Source organism: Prionailurus viverrinus, chromosome C1 (assembly GCF_022837055.1).
Source record: "Prionailurus viverrinus isolate Anna chromosome C1, UM_Priviv_1.0, whole genome shotgun sequence".
NCBI classification, from domain to species: Eukaryota; Metazoa; Chordata; class Mammalia; order Carnivora; family Felidae; genus Prionailurus; species Prionailurus viverrinus.
In genome coordinates, this window is record NC_062568.1 from 206,911,999 (window position 1) to 206,929,114 (window position 17,116).

Consider the following 17,116-nt stretch of genomic DNA (forward strand, 5'->3'; position numbering starts at 1 on the left):
GAGCCCGGTCTCCGGCCACATCCCACGGATCCCACATCTGAGCCAAAGGCTCAGACCAGGCCCCCAACCCTCTGCTCATCTGTCTCTGGCCCATCGGCCTGGCTCCCTGACACCGGGAGCCCTGGCCCAGGGCGGGCTCGTCGCCCCCCAGCACGGAGTCCCTGAGGGTTCCGCTTGGCCCTAGGGAGCATGTAGTGGGAAAAGGGACCACAGGGACGTCCTGGAAGGTTATGAACATCAAAGGTGACGCCCGAGTGGGCCGGAGGCCTGGGCGCTCAGGAAGTCGAGTCACTGTCACCTGACACCCGCACGGCGCCCTGGGCCACAGGGCCGGGTCTGCGGCAGCGGGAAGGGGATTGGGCTCCCGGCCCCAAAGAGAGGCCTAGGCAGGAGAAGAACTGTTTCCTGAGACAAAACAGCACCTCGTTCCTTGGGGTGCCGGGCAGTGGCGCATGGCGGCCCACGGGGAGCGAGGCGCTCGCCCACAGGGCACACGCCAGGCTGCAGGGCTCCGCCTCCGCGACCACTGTCCCTGCACTTGGTCCCTGCCTTGGATCTACTCAAGGCCCCCGGATGTGGCAGTGCCCTCTGTCCGCACGCAGCACCGGTGGCTTGGGGGAGCAGAGGCTCCTCTGAAGGAGCGCCGCGTGTTTTTCTGGGTGCAGCTGAACGCCGTGTGAAGGTTAAAGGGAGACGGGGAGGGAGAGCGGGAGACGGGGGAGGAAGACGGAGCGAGACACACGCTCTCCTGGGAGCACATTCATCCATTTAAGGAAGGAGAGCTCATCACGCTCAACACCAGGTCTATATACAGTAACATGAGGTCCCTTCCCACATCAGGATGTCGCCCTTCCACACTCCAAGCCGAGGACCAAACCCTCCAGCCATCGGGGAGCGGCTAACGAAACCTGCCTCAGGAAAGGGCCTGTCACCCATCGGGCCCACGGGAAGGGCTGCCCAGGCAACCCACCCGGCCCCCCTCCGGGCTCAGCGGCACAGCCCTGGGTGAGACCCACTCCCGGGCAGCGGATGCCGCGAGCAGACAGGGAGCCACAGGCAGGAATTAAATAGTGACAACTCGTATTTATTACAATTATATACAGTAGTATCTTATATTCTGAAACCTATACCTGATCACACAAATGAACATGTGTTTCGGGGGCGGGGGGCAGACAGGGGGGCCCTGACGCCTGGCTCCTATGTGGGAGTGAGAACCACGTCTCGCCATGGGGTTAGCTGAGTCACAATGCAGCGAGCGAGCGAGGACGGGAGAAGTGCAGAATGATTTCATTTGTCTGGAAGGACGACGGGCGCGGTGGGGCGTGGACGGCGCGTGGGGGCGCAGCCTCTGGACAAGAGCCGGCTGTGGGGCCCCGGGAGGCCCTTGCCGAGAGAGAGAAGAGCACAGGGCCGTGGCTTCTGGACACGTGACGAGACGGCCCCCGGCCCCTTGTGAGGCTAGTGAAGGAGCCGCGGCAGGACGGGAGGGCGGCAGGTCAGCAGATACCACATCAACGCGGCTCTTCCTCCGCGGAGGACCGGAGCCAGGTAATTAAACTACCTCTTGTCATGCACGGTGTTAGGTTAGCTAAGATGCTCAGCAGACACGCCCTGGACAAGACCTCCGTCTGGGAGACAGGGCTGAGGTGGGCCCGGGCCCGGAAAATTTGCGCCCTCAGCCGGACGGGAGAACAAGGCCGAGGCCCAGCTGGCTGGGGCCGAGCGGAGGAAGCGGCAGGCTGGGGCTGGCGTTCAGGACAGAGAGGCCGGCTGCACGGAGACTCGTCCCCGCGCGCAGAGCTCGGGAGGCTGCGACAGCTCGGCCCCACCTGCACAAGGCGGCCCTCCCGGAGCTGGAGGAGGAGGAGGAGCCCGGCCAGGCGGCCCAGCGGAGGCGGCCAGCTGCCCTCGGGGCCTAGTCCCGCTCGTTCTCATTGCTGGCACCCTCGGGCCGTCGCAGCTTTTCCACCTGCTCGTTGATCTGGCCGTCCCCACCCCGGCGGTCCTCCCTCTGCACCCCCAGGCAGTCTTCCTCGTCCACGTGGCTCACGTCCTCCTCCTCCTCCTCCTCCTCGTCCTCCCTCTTCTCCTCCTCGCCCTGCACCTCCATTCTCACCTGGCCCTTGACGTCCACCACCCCCTGGCCCTCCTCCTGGGGGCCCAGCAGGTGGTAGGTGGCCGTGGAGCCCTCGGGGCTGTGGCCCTCCTTCACGGGCGAGGATGACGCGGACTCGTTGCTGACGGGCGAGATGTCACTGCTGCTGTGATGGGTGGCAGCAGCGGGGCTGGAGGGGGACGGGGACTTGACCGGGATCTGCCAGGACGGGATCTTCGGGGCCGAGGGGGACGGTGGGAACTGCCTCCTGACAGAGGGAGAGAAGAAGCAGGGTTGGTGCCAGTACCCTGGGGCCCTCGCTCGGCAGAGCCACACACGTCCCCCGGCCAACGCACTCCCCCCGGGCCGCTGAGCAGGGGGCAGGACGCACTGGGCCGCCCACCTCCCACCCTGCCACCCAGAAAAAAGGCCTCTTGGCTGGTTGGAGGTTGGAGCAGAAGTGGAAGCCAGAAGTGCCCTCAGAGCACCCTGCCTCACTCAGGGTGCCTCCCGGGCCCTCCCTGCCTGGACCAGGCCTGCCTTTCTTGGCAGGTACTGGACAGCTGGCCCCAGGGGCTGCCACAACTGAAGCCTGCTCCCTCCCAGTCCTTAGCCCCTAGGAGAGGGGGCTGGGGGTGGAGGGGCCAGCAGGGAACTGAGGCTGAGCCAGGGACTTGGGGACCCAAGCCACGTGGCCTCGACTCCGTCTACCTTATCTCCGACCTGGGCAGAAGTGGGAAGGCCTGGCCACTGGCTACGGGCTCAGAGACCTCACAACCAGAAGGGTAACGCCAGTGCCCTGGGCCAGCCCGGACCTAAGCCGATTGCACGAGGGACCCGGGAAGTCAGGTCCGCTTGGCAATGGCTCGAGGGCGGGCAGGCCCATCTCTGACTGAGCCGAGAGGACAAAGGCTTAGGACAATGGCCGCTCCCTCCTGGGCTGCCCACGGTCCACCAGCGCTGGTCTCAGGACAGCTCCCCTGGCTGCCCCGACCCCACAGCATGGCGTGCGTACAGCAAAGGCAGCGTGGATGCTAACAGAAATGCAGTTGGCGGTTTCCTTGCCTCCAAAGTTTTCAAACTCCCTGCTCTCTGTCCCCCTGACCTCAAAGGCTCTTGTCTCCTAGGTTCAGAAACACAAAAGATTTCTCCTAATGACAACCCTCTAGTCGCCAAGCTCAGTCACACCTCTCTTAGGGCCATGTTCTTTTCTCCCAAGAGGGCCTACAAGAAGGTGGCTTAGAGAAATGGGTCCCCTGGTTGGGGCCACAAGACCCCTGCAGCCCCCAATCCTTGACCCCGAGTGATTGAACCTTTGGACCACCTCACAGAGCCCCTACTAAACCCCAGAGAAGTGAGAAGCCAGGCAAGGCCGACCCAAAGTGCCCTGCGGGCCAGGTGGCCAACCATCCCAGTATCCACCTCGGGACTGAGTGGCTCCTGGGGCACAGGGCTTGCGGATTTAAAGCCAGCACAGGTTGGTCACCCCTCCACTCAGGGCTGCACTGGTGACACGGCCTCCACTGTCAGGGCTCATGGCAGGTGCTGTCACTGCAGGACAGGAGGAGACCAAAGAAGCTAGGGGCGGGATGGCAGGCACTGCTTCTGTCCCCTGCCCTGAATCGGAGAATCCTTCCAACTGAGGGCTCCTTGGCCTTCTGCGAGGAACTTCTCTGGGACCACACTGTCCACTGAGAGGTCCTGTCAGGGCTCAGGAGGGAGGAGGAGGCGATGGCCCCGCCTGGAGGCCCTGTTTCAGGATGGGGATGTTCTCTTCAGCTCCAGGTCCCGTGTTTTGGCTGCAGCTGTCCCTGACCGGGTCTTGACAAGGCACCCCAGGCTGTCCCCCTTGGAGTGGGGGGGGGGGGGGGGGCACCTCTGGGGGAGGGAAAAGAGAAGCTCCCAAGGTTCCCAAACTCAACCCCTGAGTCTCCCGGCTCAATCAGGGGCTGGACAGACAGGAGCCCCTCAGGGGGACTCGTCTCATCCCTTCCTGTGACAGCTGGACAGGCCCCAGGGGCTCCCACTTGGCGGCCCCAGGCTGGGGCAGAACCACAGCCCAACCCCCTCTCTCCTCCTACCGATTTAAAAGCAGCCCTTTCAAGGAGTTAATTTCCGACTTGAGTTCATTGATATTCTGGGACTCCAAGATCCAATTGGTAGATGTAGTGGCCTGAAAGTCAAAACACGGGAGAACAAGGATCAGAGCGGCACCCCCCCTCCCTCCCCGTGGGGCTCCGCCAGCCAGGGTGGCGGGAGGGGCCGCAGCATCAGCAGGATGCAGGGCGTGCTGTGTCCTGCGTGCCAGCTTGGAGACCGCTTGGGAAGGTTCTGCCACTGCCCATCCAGGGGTCTACCCTCCTGGGTCTTTCTGTTTAAATGACGGCACCCTAAAAACAAATACCGCCACCACTCTGTTCGGGTATCTGAGGATATTGAGCAATTGTGACATGCATTTAGCCGTAGAGTAACGGTATTCTGGCTGTGCAAAATACCAGCAGCAAAAGAGCCCCTATCCTTCAAGAGATGCAAACAGGAAGCGTCTGCGATACGTGATGACCCACTGTCCGGCAGGGGCCGCAAAGCAAGCTGGGGGCACGAGCAGAGCCCGGCTGAGACACGCGCCCAGCTGTGCGACAGAAGCACACTGTCCGGGCTGCAGCCCTGTTTCCGTCACGGGTTTGAAACGTCCCATTAAAACCAACTAACAGAACAGGTGACTCCCATCTCCACACCAACTACACCAGCGGAGCCACCCTCCCTGCAGAGACCACCACACACAGGACTGGACTCGGGGGTGAGACCGGCAGCCACCACAACCCCACGGTACGGGCCTACCTCGTTTTACTGCGCTTCGCAGACCTGCGTTCTTACAGAGGGAAGGTCCGTGGCGACCCTGCATCGAGCAAGTCTGTTGGCGCCGGGTGCCCCGGAACCGTTTGCTTTGTGTCTCTGTGTCACGTTTCGGCAATTCTCACAGTGTTTCAAACTTTTTCATTATTATTGTATTCGTGGTGGGGATCTGTGATCAGCGAATAGGACTCTTGCTGAAAGTTCACATGACGATCAGCATTTTTTAGCAATAAGGTATTTTTAAATTTAAGGTAGGTACGTTTTCCTCGGCATAATGCTACTACATCCTTAATAAAGTATAGCGTAAACAGAACTTTCACGTGCACCGAGGAATCAAAAAAGTAACGTGACTCGCTTTCTTGCAATAATTGCTTCACTATGGTGGTCTGGAACCAGACCCGCAGTATCTCTGAGGCGTGCCTGTACTGGGGGGTCAGGGAGACCGCTGGGCACCCGCCCGGCCCGGCCCACAGCTCCAATCTCAAGCAGGCCCGGAAGACAGGCTTCGCCTCGGAGCACCTTCCCGTGCTGCTGGGAGGCCTGCGTCTCCCTCCTCAGCGGGGTCGGGCCCCCAGGCCGCACCCCACTAAGTGCAAAGCTACCACAGCATGCAGGTCACACAGTCCATCCACAGTCAGTGTTTGGGGATGACTCTGAAGGCTCAGCAGAGGGAAGGAAGCTGTTCTAGGACTTAACTCCGATTCTCTCCCCGAAGAGGGTCCACGGGAGAAAGGGACAAATGCCGTCTTTCCATGCGTACCTTTCCCCTTTGATTTGACCATTTTCGAAATAAACTTCAGACAACCACAGCTTTCTTGGGCAAATCTTGTTGAGACAGACAGAGAAGAGGAAAGTCCAAACGGTGGCCCCCCAGATGGCAGTTGCCGGTGGCCAAGCGGCCTGTGAAGTGTTTATGGGCCAATTCCAGGCATGATGGGCCCAGGTGCGCGGGCCTGCATCCACCAGGCTGGACGCCACCTCCAGGTGGGTTCAAGTGCACTGGTTAGTCATGCAAGGCCCCGGCTTCCCTGACACCTCTACCCGGGCTGGCAGCGGGGAGGGGCCCTGGACGGTCCCACCAGCCTTCTGCGGGCTTCTAGCCTGGGGTGGGGGCCGCTCTGGGCCTGCTCAGGCGAGCGCTCCTTTACAGGGAGAAGCCCCTCGGAGGGGCCGGAGGTCTCGGCGGGAGCGCACGCAACCACTGCAAACACCAGTCGCCCGCACACACATCCCCTCGGGGTCCTCGCTCCAGACCACCAGACAGCGCAGATCCAGGAGCCACTGTTCTGGCTTCTCTGAGACCTTGAAAGCCATAGCAGCCCATTAACAAGGGAGCAATTTCCACTCACCGGCCTACAAAGGACTCAAATTTCCAAACGCATATGGTGCCAGATGCCAGGATTTAGAAATAAAATCTGACATCTGGGGCTTTTTAGCCAGTCTCTTTAAAAAACAGTTGTAGAAAACTCCCAGCCTTCAGTTTTATGTAGGTTTTTTAATTACTTAACGCTCTTCTTTTTAATTTTTTACAGTGCTGCAGTAGGACTTTGGAAGCCAGATATAAAAACTTACGTTACAGCTGAGAAAACACAGCTCTGAGTCTCTGGTTTATGGGGTAACCAAAGTCTTCCCTCTTTTGGGTTTCAACACAGCACCAGTGAGCCCCTCGTCAGGACAGGAGAGGATGAAGGCAGCTAGGGGCGGGGGGAGGGCGGGACCAGCAGGGAGGCAAGCACAAGAAACTCAGAGGCAGCGCTCAACCACCGAGCACAACCCTGGGCCCCCTCCCCTCTTAAAATGCAACATGTGGTCTTAATCTTAATGCTTCAGGTCTGCAAACAGTTTTCCAATTTCCGGAATGGCTTCTGGCCATTGGCAGGCCACCGCTTCCAAAGATAATAGAGGAGAGTGGGGCGGGGGCCATAATACAGGCTTCCCGCTTGCTTTAAGGGCCGCTAGCCCACGGGGAGTGCGCACAGCAGCTAGAGGCGGCCGCGGGCGACCGCAGCATCTGCGGGGGAAGTGCAGGCAGCACCTCGTGTGTGGGGTACCAAGAAGGGGAAAGGGGATTCTTGGGGACCCCTCTTCACAGGAGGTACCCCCAGATTCCATCAGAAATAGAAAGATTCCGGTTTCACTTCGTTTTGCAAACGCAAAAGCTTTGAGTGCTGGCTCACATCTGGTTGTGCACCGGCTGGGGCTTCTCCTGGAAGAGCCACTCAGAGTAGGTTCCTCTACAGCACGGGCTGCGTGGAAGCGACCAGAAAGCAGCACAGGAACGGGGATGGACTGGGGAGGACAGTGGACATCCTGGAGCCACTGGACCACTGTCCCCTGGGCTCAATCTAAGTGCCTTGGGAATGACCCTGTCATGCACCTACAGGCCTGGGCCAGAAGCCTGCAATCCCGGGAGCTGACAGCAGCTGGGCACTGTTCTAAGCATGTGCAGACAGTGAAGGGGTGCCATTACAGGTCCATCTTACAGATGAGGAAAGTAAGTCAGGGAGGTTAAGTAACTTGCCTGTGCTCACGCAGCTGGCATGCAGCAGAAGCAGATTTTGACCCAAGAGGTCTCATCCCAGGACCTGATATTGCCAAGACTACTCCAGATTTGGGAAGTAAGGCACGGAAACAGCCCCGGGCAATCCCAGCTGGCGCTCTGTTAGGGGCTCCCTGACTCCCCGAGACCTGGGTGTAGAGAATCTGCCCGTGGATGCAGGGTGTCGCCCAGGGCCCTGGCACACTCCCCCACTTCCCTGCTCCCTGGACTCGCTCTTGAAATGCTGTGACCTGTGGCCTAACGTGGCCTAAAGTGCCAGCGGAGACCACCCTGTGTCTACACCGGCCACCTCCAGAGCGTGGGCGAGAGCTGCCACAGGAGGGGCCGCAGGCAGAGAGCTGCCTCTCCTCCGTCCTGCGAGGAGGGGACACGGAGCAGGAGAGACGGGACGGTGGCCGCCTCCTTTCTCTGCGAGGACTGTGTGGGCCCCTGCTTGTGCATCCGGCATGAGAAAAACAAAGTCAGACCCCGTGGAACGTTGTAAATGAGCAGAGCACCGAGCAGAGCAGACCTGGACCCGAGCGGGTCAGGGACAAGTACCTTGGCTGCGGCCAGTTCGTGGGCGAGCTCCTGGACTTTCTGCTGCTGCTGAATCAGCAGCTCCTGGACGGAGGCTAAAGTCATCTGTAACTGAGTCACTGGGAGGAAAAAGCAGTCACATCGCTGTTAAATGATACACACAGATTCTTCCCTTCTCTGTCCACACACCTATAGCTGCCACATCTAATTTATCTGCAGTCATCCCCCACCCCACAATCCATATAATTTATCTGCACTCCGGGCAATCTACCTGCACTGTATCTAACCTCTAGGATTTCCACTCCATCTTTCTATTGTGCACTTGTCCGTGGTCAACAGTATATCTGTCCAAAACCTCTCCCCTCCAATTACATGTGCTTATGATTTGCTTGGCTCTTCCGACTTCGGCTGCGTCCGCGTCCCTCATCTCACGCCCCTCACCGTGCAGTTCTCGGATTCTCCGAAGCTGGGAGAAACGCATCTCAGACCCGTATGATACCGGGCGCGGTTGAAGACCGCAAATCCCGCTTTCCTGACACTCCTTCCTGCCCTCCGTACCCAACCCGGAGGCTGCGGTAGCTCCCGGGGCCACGGTGGTACCAGACCGTGTCCCAGCCGTGGGCCCTGGGGTCAGCCTCCCAGGGCCAGATGCACCAGAGCGTTTCTGGGGTCTCTGCAAGTGCACCCCAGTGGGACAGACTCCTGCCTGGGACAGTGGCTCTCTCGCTTGCCTGAGTTTTTAGATTCAGAGCCTCCGTCTAGTAAACAAGTTTATAAAGAGGAAAAGCCGTCTCTGGTGCGACAGGTCCCAGCTAATCTGGGCCATCACTGGGGCACCGGGTAATGAACGCCAGCCCTGTGGAGTCGATGACAGAGGAGGTGGCTGGGGTCCCTGGAGCCGCAGTAATTACAGCCTCTCTTGACCCTGTGCTGGATTCTTAGAGGGAAGGGGGAAAAAAATCGCTGAAAACCCCCCTGAAAACCTCACAGAAGCAGAAATTAAAAATGAACTTTACAGCCCTTAGAAAGGCTGTCATTTTATTCCCCTTATTAATATTCTGAGGTTGGGAGCCTTTCCGTAAAAACATAATTAATTGAGGCCGCGCCGACAGTAAACAAGCAATTTCAAATTAAACCGAAATGACGGCGGCTTCATTTGCAAATGTGAACAGATTCTCAGAGCAGATAAATGAAGTCACCACATAAAGTGGAGGCGAGGGGGAGGGGCGGGGCGAGAAGGGGCTGCTCGGGAAGGCTTGGAGGGGCGACTTGATGGAGTCATTAATCTTTACCTGTCTGTGCCACGCTGCCACTCAGCTCCGAGAGACTTGCCCCCATCCTCTCCAGGTGCTTCCTGTCCTCTCGGCCACCCACGATGAGGGGGAGCAGGTATTTCTACAAGAAGCAGGGTGGGTGTGAGCAGTGGGTGCCAACTTGGGGTTATTCTCCAGCGGGCTCGCCAGTTCTGCCCACCAACTTTCTCTCTGTCACCTCTGGGTTTTGGAAACCCGACACCGACACAAACACCGTAAATGAGACGTTTGAAAGTTACGAGGCTGATTAAGATTCTTTCTGAATGAGGACAAGGACCCAGAAGTAGGGGCGAGGAAGGTCCATGTGGTCTCTTTTTGGTTCTTTCACTTAATTACCTCCGGGATGCTACATATATTTCAGTAACAAAAACTATTTAAAATTCTGCTTTAAAAGCTGTAAGATAAAGGGGCACCTGGATGGCTCCATCAGGTAAGTCCTCGGTTTTGGCTCAGGTCACCATCTCACAGTTTGTGGGATCGAGCCCTGCATCCAGCTCCATGCTGACCAGGCGGAGACTGCTTGGGATTCTCTGTCTCCCTCGCTCTCTGCCCCTCCCCTGCTCGTGCACATGCTCTCTCTCAAATAAACTTAAAAAAAAAAAAAAGTTGTAAGATAAAAATGTAGAAGGTGATAGGAGAAAGAGATCCCACTGTTGGCCTCCAGGCAGTGGAAGGGAAGCTTTCTTCTCCGAACCTCTAAACACTTTGAACCTTGTGAATGAATTATCCATTCAGAGAAAAATGAGTCCAATAAACAAAAAATAATTTGAGAAACTAGATGGAAATCCACAACAGACTTCTGGGCCTTTGGTCCTTTTACTAGAGAATAATAGATGGTATTCCAAGGCCATCGAACGAGGTCCCACCTCAAGTTTGTTGTTGTTTTTTAAAGTAAGCCTTGAATCCTCAGAACAAGTTTCCTTCAGGTGAGAGTCAAATGCAGTCAAAGTCCCCCCAGACACAAGGGCAGCAGGAGAGGAAGGGGCGGAAGCTGAAGACACGGGCTCTGGGGAAAAGGAGGTGGAGGCAACAGGTCAACTGAATGACAGGGTCCAAAATTCAGGAAGCCTAGGGGAGCACGGGGGTCTTGGAACATTCAGGAAGAAGGCAAGGTGGGGCACAGCTGGTAACTGGCTGCCTACTTTGAGGTGTGAAGGGGCGGAAGGCAGGCAGCAGGGTGGCCGCTGGGAGAGCTGGAGGAAAGAACGTGCCTCAGGACTTGGCGCCTCTTGTTTTTGGAGCGTGAGCCCAGTCGTCACCATTAATGGGGTGGGACTAGAGGTAGCACAGCACAGGCTGGCAGGTGTGACCAAGGAACTTTGCTTCCTACTCCATTTGGTGCCCCGATGGAAAAAAAAGAGAACAACTTCTCCATTAAGGCTCTACTGGAGAAGGAGAAGGAGGTCTCTCACGAGGGGTTTGCGGGAGGACTCACTTCAAGAGCGACTTCTCAGCGAAGATCATTATTTAGCACACATATAGAAGCATTTTCTATTTTGCAAAGTGCTTTTCAACCGCTGTGTGAATTATTACCCACAACTGAGCCGAAACTCATCACATGTAGCCTTACGTTCTGGGCTGAAAGTTTCCCGAGTGTACAAGTCAAGAGATTCTTACGCATGTAACTAACGAAAAATTCGATTTCTGAGATCAAAAAAGCCATGGGAAGGAGCGCATACACTACCCGAGCCCAAACTGTCACGTATCTATAAAACAAGATGACAGCTCTTACCTCTTTTTTTTTTTTTTAATTTAAAGAAACTAAAGAAATTCTCATCACCATTGTGACTTATCTTTCAACGTCTCTTTCTTTTTTAAGGCGTAAAGATCAGGGCTTCATGGAAAGAACTGATGATACCTCTGCTTTGCTCCTCTAGCCGCAGGCCATCCGAGGGCGGCCATGTGACCATTAGGTACTGCTTAGGAGAGCCGGGAGTGGTTTCGAGAATTCTTAGTGTTTTATTCTTCTTGATGACTGTAGGCAGTCAGTGACTGGAACCAGGCTTTCAGCACACAGGGTCGGGGACGGGGGAGGGGGGGGGGCATCGGGTCAGAGGGAGAAGTCCCAGGACCTAGAACATTTTGCTTCTGGATTTGACATGGAAATTTCCAATTCCAAGAATAGATGTTACCTGAAAAAATTACACTCTGCTACAACTCTGTCACTAGATTTCGCACTAAGTCAAAAATTAAGAATCCCAGAGCACAGTGTTTAAACAGGTTTCACGTGCTAAAAGTTACAATATTGAATCTGGGAATTCATTCAGACTTTTTTTTTTTTTTTTTTAATCTGCAAATGAGGGTGGAACCGCAGGGGCTCAGGAGCAGAGGCCTTCTCCCCAGGACCAGTAGAGAGTTGTCTCTGGGGCTTACCCCCGGCTCTGTGTCCTCAAAAAGACGCGCTTTGCTTCAAATCAAAGTTAGTGTCTGCTGGTCAGTATCTGGTTCGTATTTGGTATCAAGGAAGTACGTGTTCATTTCACGCCTGCACTTCTGTTGGGAACAACGAAGTCTGGGGTCCAGCGGGTTGACCATGAAGTTTGCGGGAAAAAAATCCCAGATCTACGTGGATGCCAAGATAATATGCAGCAAACAGAAAACACAGCCCATAAGTAGCGTCACAGTGAGATTTTCAAAGCTGGTTCCCAATACTAAAGTAGAACAATAGCATACAGAATGCTTCCTGGGTGCCAGGCACACAGCACTTTCAAAGGAGCAGGGACTCCCTTGGGCTTCACAACAGCCTCGTGAGGTAGGTACCGCTGTCCCCGTCTTACAGGTGAGACCACTGAGCTACTACTAGGTGGCAGAAGCAGGATGCCACACAGCAGCCGGGCCCCAGTGTCCATGCTCTCAAGCACCGTGTTATTCTGTCTCTCAGAAATGCCCCGGCCACTCAGCATGTGCCGGGCACACGGCCTGTAGATGGATGGGCCCCACGGTCACCCTGTGCGGTGGGGACGTGGAGGAGCAGTGCTGAGTGCAGCAGACGAGGCGGGGTCTGGAGTTGCCACGCAGGCGGGGGCAGCACGGAGCCCGAACCAGACGCCCCGCGCAGAAAGCGTGTTCCTCCGTATACTCTGCCTCCGCACGCGGCCCCTCTCCTGCCATCGCGCTCCAGGGCTGGGTGCCTCGACACAGGTAAACCCTGGGACGGGGAGCATGGGGCTGAATGCCAGGGGAGCCACAGGGAAGGCGGACTTACCTTGTAGAGCTGGTGAAAGCCAAACGCAATGCCTGCTGTGATGACAGCCAAGGCGCCGTAGTCCCTCCATCGGGACCCCACAGGGCCTGAGGTGGGGAGAAAAGGGCGTCAGGAGAAGCACACGCGTCCTTCCTGGGCGGGGGAGAGCACGTGTACTGTCTCAATCTCAGAGGATCGGCATCTGTGACACACAACTACACGGGACGGCGTGCGACGGTCGGGAACAGCGGCTTGGCGTCGCCTCCCCGCTCTTTCCGGGCTCTCGGGACCACCTGCCTCAACCTCACACCTCCTGTGCAGAGATGTGTGGCGGCGAGCAAGCCTCGGGTGGCCCTCAGGTGACAGAGGCGATCTAGGGCATGGTCTCCGCTCTCAGGGAACAAAGGGTCCTGCGAGGCTGACACAAACACACTTAGGTGTGCGTCAATACACGTCCCCGCGCCTGCCACCCACAGGGATGAGCTAAGAGCCACTTGAGAGGCAGAGGACGGGGGAGAGGAGCCTGCACCATCTGTGTACTCAAGACTTCATGAAGCATCCTCTGCGTGCCCGACCGTGTTGCAGGCACGGGGGCACAATGGCGACGAGACCCCCGTGTCCTGGTCTGCTCTCACACTCAACAAGTGCAGGAGACAGCTTCCAAACAACTGAGCAAGGCAACTCCGGAGAGTGATCAAGAAGGCCCAACAGGGCAGGCACCTGGCTGGCTCAGTCAGTGGAGCAGGAGACTCTTGATCTCGGGGTTGTCAGTTCGATCCCCCACGTTGGGTGTAGAGATTACTTAAATAAATAAAATCTTAAAAAGGGGGGGGGGCAACAGGGTGATGCCGGGGAGTCGGGGGAGAGAAGCAGGGGTCGGCAGGGCCTTGGAAGAGGCAGATGCTGAGGCCTGTGGGGTCCCAAGGAGAGAGCTCCAGGCAAGGGACGAGCAAGTACAAAGGTAGGGGTTGACTTTTGTTCAAAGGAGAGAAGGTGGCCAGTGTGACCCAAGTGAGCAACTGGGCCTATCCAAGGGGGGAGGCCAGCAAGAGCAGAGAGGGGTCACCCAAGCGGGAGTGGTAGAGGGCAGAGCGGGGAGAAGAGGTGGATCACAGCACTGGGGTCACCGAAGGCTCTGAATCAGGAGTGACCCAGTCAGCTCTGTATTTTGGGAGATAACACGGGGTGTCCTCGAGGGCGAGATACAAGTGGGAGGTAGAGAGGTGAGGAGGCAGGGAAGAGGCTACCAAAGGGGCCACAAAAGGTAAGAGGGACGGGGCCAGGATGACAACGTGCTGCTGCTGTGAAGGGACCGGAAATGGGCAGCCAGTCCTTGCGCAGGTGCAGGCCCCAGGCCCAGTGCTCTAGAATAGCCTCCAGGAGACCGCCCCCCCCAACTCCTGAATGGAGGAGAGCGGGGTTCTCTACCTCACAATCTTTCCCATGCACTGTTTACAAAGTGCCTTCGTGTCCATAATCTTCCCTGACGCTCGGCCTCCTCTCAAGGGACCTGCCAGGGAAGGCAGGGCACTAATGCAGGACACTAATCCATCCGTGGCAGCAGACCACAGCGCCCGAAGCAGGCTGCCCAGAAGGCACCCACCGGGACTGCTATGACAAGGAAGCCGGGGTGCGCACGCGCATTTAGGAGAGGAAAGGGTAAGAGGAGGAAGAGCAACCGCATTCCCGAACTTCTTGAAAAGAGCACGAGGTCAGGGGGCAAAGCCGAAGCACGGGCAGGGGCAGACACCAGGGGCGGGCGCCGGGGGTCTCTGCCTTCACCTGTCCCTGGGCGTGCAGGCTCTCCAGGTCCTCGTCACATCCTGGCATCTCGTGACCAGAGGGGAGCGGGCGAGGGAACTTCTCAAAGCTCAGTGGCAGGACGTGGGCACTCAGGGAGGAGGGGCTGCTGACACACAGGCCGCGGGGGGGTGGGGGGGTTGGTCCAAGTGGCAAAGACCCTCAAAGTGGCAAGGGCGCCGCTCCCGCCTCCCTGAGCTGAATGGGGTTTCAGGAGGCGGACGCGACAGTGACGCAGGGGCCTGGAAGAGTCTCTCATCAGCCACCTCCCTGCTCACTACCTGTGTGGCCTACAGACTCCCAACCAGTTTCCCAAGGTGGCCCAGCCCTGGAGTCTCCTGCACTTACTCCCAAGATGCCCACCCCCCCTCAGCCCTCAACTCCCTTTTCTGTTTTACAGTTTTTGAGGAGCTACGAGACGCACACGGTCTAAAAAGCACACAGATCATCTTGTCATTCTACTGCCAACAGCCTCCCTCCAGCATCAGCAGCCACTGTGAACAGCTTCCTGTCTGTCCTGCCTGAGACTTTTTATGCACGTCTAAGGCAACACTGCTCCGTATTATCTGCCCGTTCCCCCTCGTCCTCATTCTGCTGTCTTTCCAGAGCTGCCTAATATTCCATTTAAGCAACTCCCCATTGATTTCCGGCCTCTTACTGTTTCACACAACGCTGCCCCCAAGGACTGTGACCGCGTGTCATCTCACGTATACGTCCGAGTACAGCCGTGCACGTCAATCCCTAGGCGCCTAGGTCGGAAGTGCAGGCAATTTGCAATTTGGAAAGATACTGTCAAATAGTCCTCCACGGGGGCTGAACCAGGGGGCTCCCACCAGCCGTGTCCAAGAGTGCCTACTTCCTCACAGCAGCACCGCGGGCTCAACACACTCAGATTTCTGCCCGTACTAAGCAGAAAAGAGTCCCCCACTCCAGTTTTCATTTGCCTTTATCTTCCAGAGAGGACTGAACATCTCTTCCCTGTGTGTCCTTTCTGGGGTACTGTATGTGATCCTGCTCTCCTACTCGATTTCCTCATCAATTTATAAAACTTCTTATACTGCTGAAGGGGGCTTTCAGGAGGCAAAGGTGACAGTGATGGAGGAGCCTGGAAAATTAGTCCTTTGTCTGTGACAGAAGCTGCAAAAGTCCCTCCCGGTATATGTCTTTTGACTCTGCTTATGGCGCATCTTGGCGTGTCGCATGGGCTCTGGGGTGTGGGTTATGGCAAGCCAGGGCGTCCCCACTCCCTCCTGGGGCTGTGTAGTGACTCTCTGGGTCACAGAAACTGTCTCCAGAAAGGAGCTCTGCTGCTCTGCTGTAGTGAGCGTGCCCACCCAACAAGCATCTATGCGGATAAGCAACTGCGGCTCATTAAATCAAAAGCTCTGAGACCCCCGACGTAGACGGACATTTCTACCCTGACCCAGAGGAGCCAGGGGGCTCTGAGTCCCAGGCAACCTTCTCATTGGTCGCATCCCGAGCCCACTCCGCTCTGAGTGCCTCGATGCAGCGTCCAACATCCAGTACGAGTCCATTTTTAGGAGGAAAAAGTGGAGACAGTCACCTTGTCACTCTTCAAGAGTCACTGTTCAGGAGGGCTTTCGTCCACACCTGGCACCTCCATCTGTGCTGCCCAAATCCTCAGAGAGAACAGCTTCAAAATGGGCATGTTTCTAGAATATTCTATTCACCACTGACTTCTCAAATACTCACTCAATCTCCTGCAAGAGAACAGCTGCAACGCGCTAGAAACTGGACCAGAACCAAAGCTTGCCCGCTTCCTTCTTTCCTGCAAACATCGTGCCTGGAGAAGCGCAGTCTCTCATTCTGGGTACTGGAGCTGGAAGGCTGAACAGATGCTGGCAGTTCAGGGGTCCACGAACCAGAACCCCTCCTCCAGCGGCCGCCACCTTTCCAGAGCTCTGACCTCCTCAAGCACCAAGCAACACCTGTGGCTCCCTGCCGGCCGCACCCTTCACCCCCACACTGCGACTCGTTCCTGACATGCTCGCGTTAAGAACATTTTATTGCCCCTTGGTTTTCATTATTAATGAAAAGGGACCAGAATGATCTTTCCTAAAGTTCAGAGAGTCTATAAAGACAAGAAGCTGAAATGCCATTTTACTCGTTTTGGAGATGTGTGATACAATTCTGTCTTGTGGCAAAATGAAAAAAGAGAGAAAGTAAGAGGAGGTAACTCTGACCTGCCGCGTGGATTTCAAAGGTAACAGAGCAAAGCACTCGATGTGATCCCAAACTGGCTCAAACCCCCCACCGTGACCACTCGGAGTCTCCCTGCCGCCCACCCTGGGGCCCATTTTTTCCAAGCCCAGTGCAGGCCCCCACAAAGGAACAGAGTACCTGGGAGATACACCTCTCTGGTCCCCACCCTCCCCGAATGTCCAGAATTTTAGAGTCAAGGGCAGAAAATGGGGCCAGTCTTCTGCTCTAGCTTGGAAGTGAGGGAAGCAGAACAAATGAGCCTTTTCAAAGCTTCCAAGCCTCCAGTCTGGAAGCAGACGCCTGCCTGCGTACAAGGCAGGCGAGAAGCCGGAGACCAGAGATCCCGGTTCCACACCACCGACCCGGTGGCTCCCAAGGACGTTCTTCTCTTCTTGTCAAGCACAGACCACTTGACTGAAGGTGGCAGAGCTCTGTGCCGTTGGAAGAGTGGAGGAACAATGATATGTTTGTTTACTGTCACTCAGATTCAAATTGTCCACAGCACCTCCCCAATAGGTACGGCCAGCTAATGAGCTGAATGGCCGGGTGCTTTACCAACAACACCTCGT

The 17,116-nt window shown here is 56.7% G+C and overlaps 1 protein-coding gene across 1 annotated transcript in view; it reads right to left on the bottom strand.

The window, feature by feature from the left end:
- Positions 1–1,063: 1,063 nt before the first annotated feature.
- The window catches only part of PEX14 (peroxisomal biogenesis factor 14), a 146,284-nt gene continuing 130,231 nt past the window's right edge, over positions 1,064–17,116 (bottom strand). The window contains exons 5-9 of the mRNA XM_047870730.1: positions 12,546–12,631; positions 9,320–9,422; positions 8,049–8,146; positions 4,177–4,268; positions 1,064–2,363 (exon numbers count right to left, since the gene is read on the bottom strand). Coding sequence (XP_047726686.1) covers positions 1,916–2,363; positions 4,177–4,268; positions 8,049–8,146; positions 9,320–9,422; positions 12,546–12,631 — 827 coding nt within the window. The 3' untranslated portion in view covers positions 1,064–1,915. The remainder of the gene's footprint in view (positions 2,364–4,176; positions 4,269–8,048; positions 8,147–9,319; positions 9,423–12,545; positions 12,632–17,116) is intronic.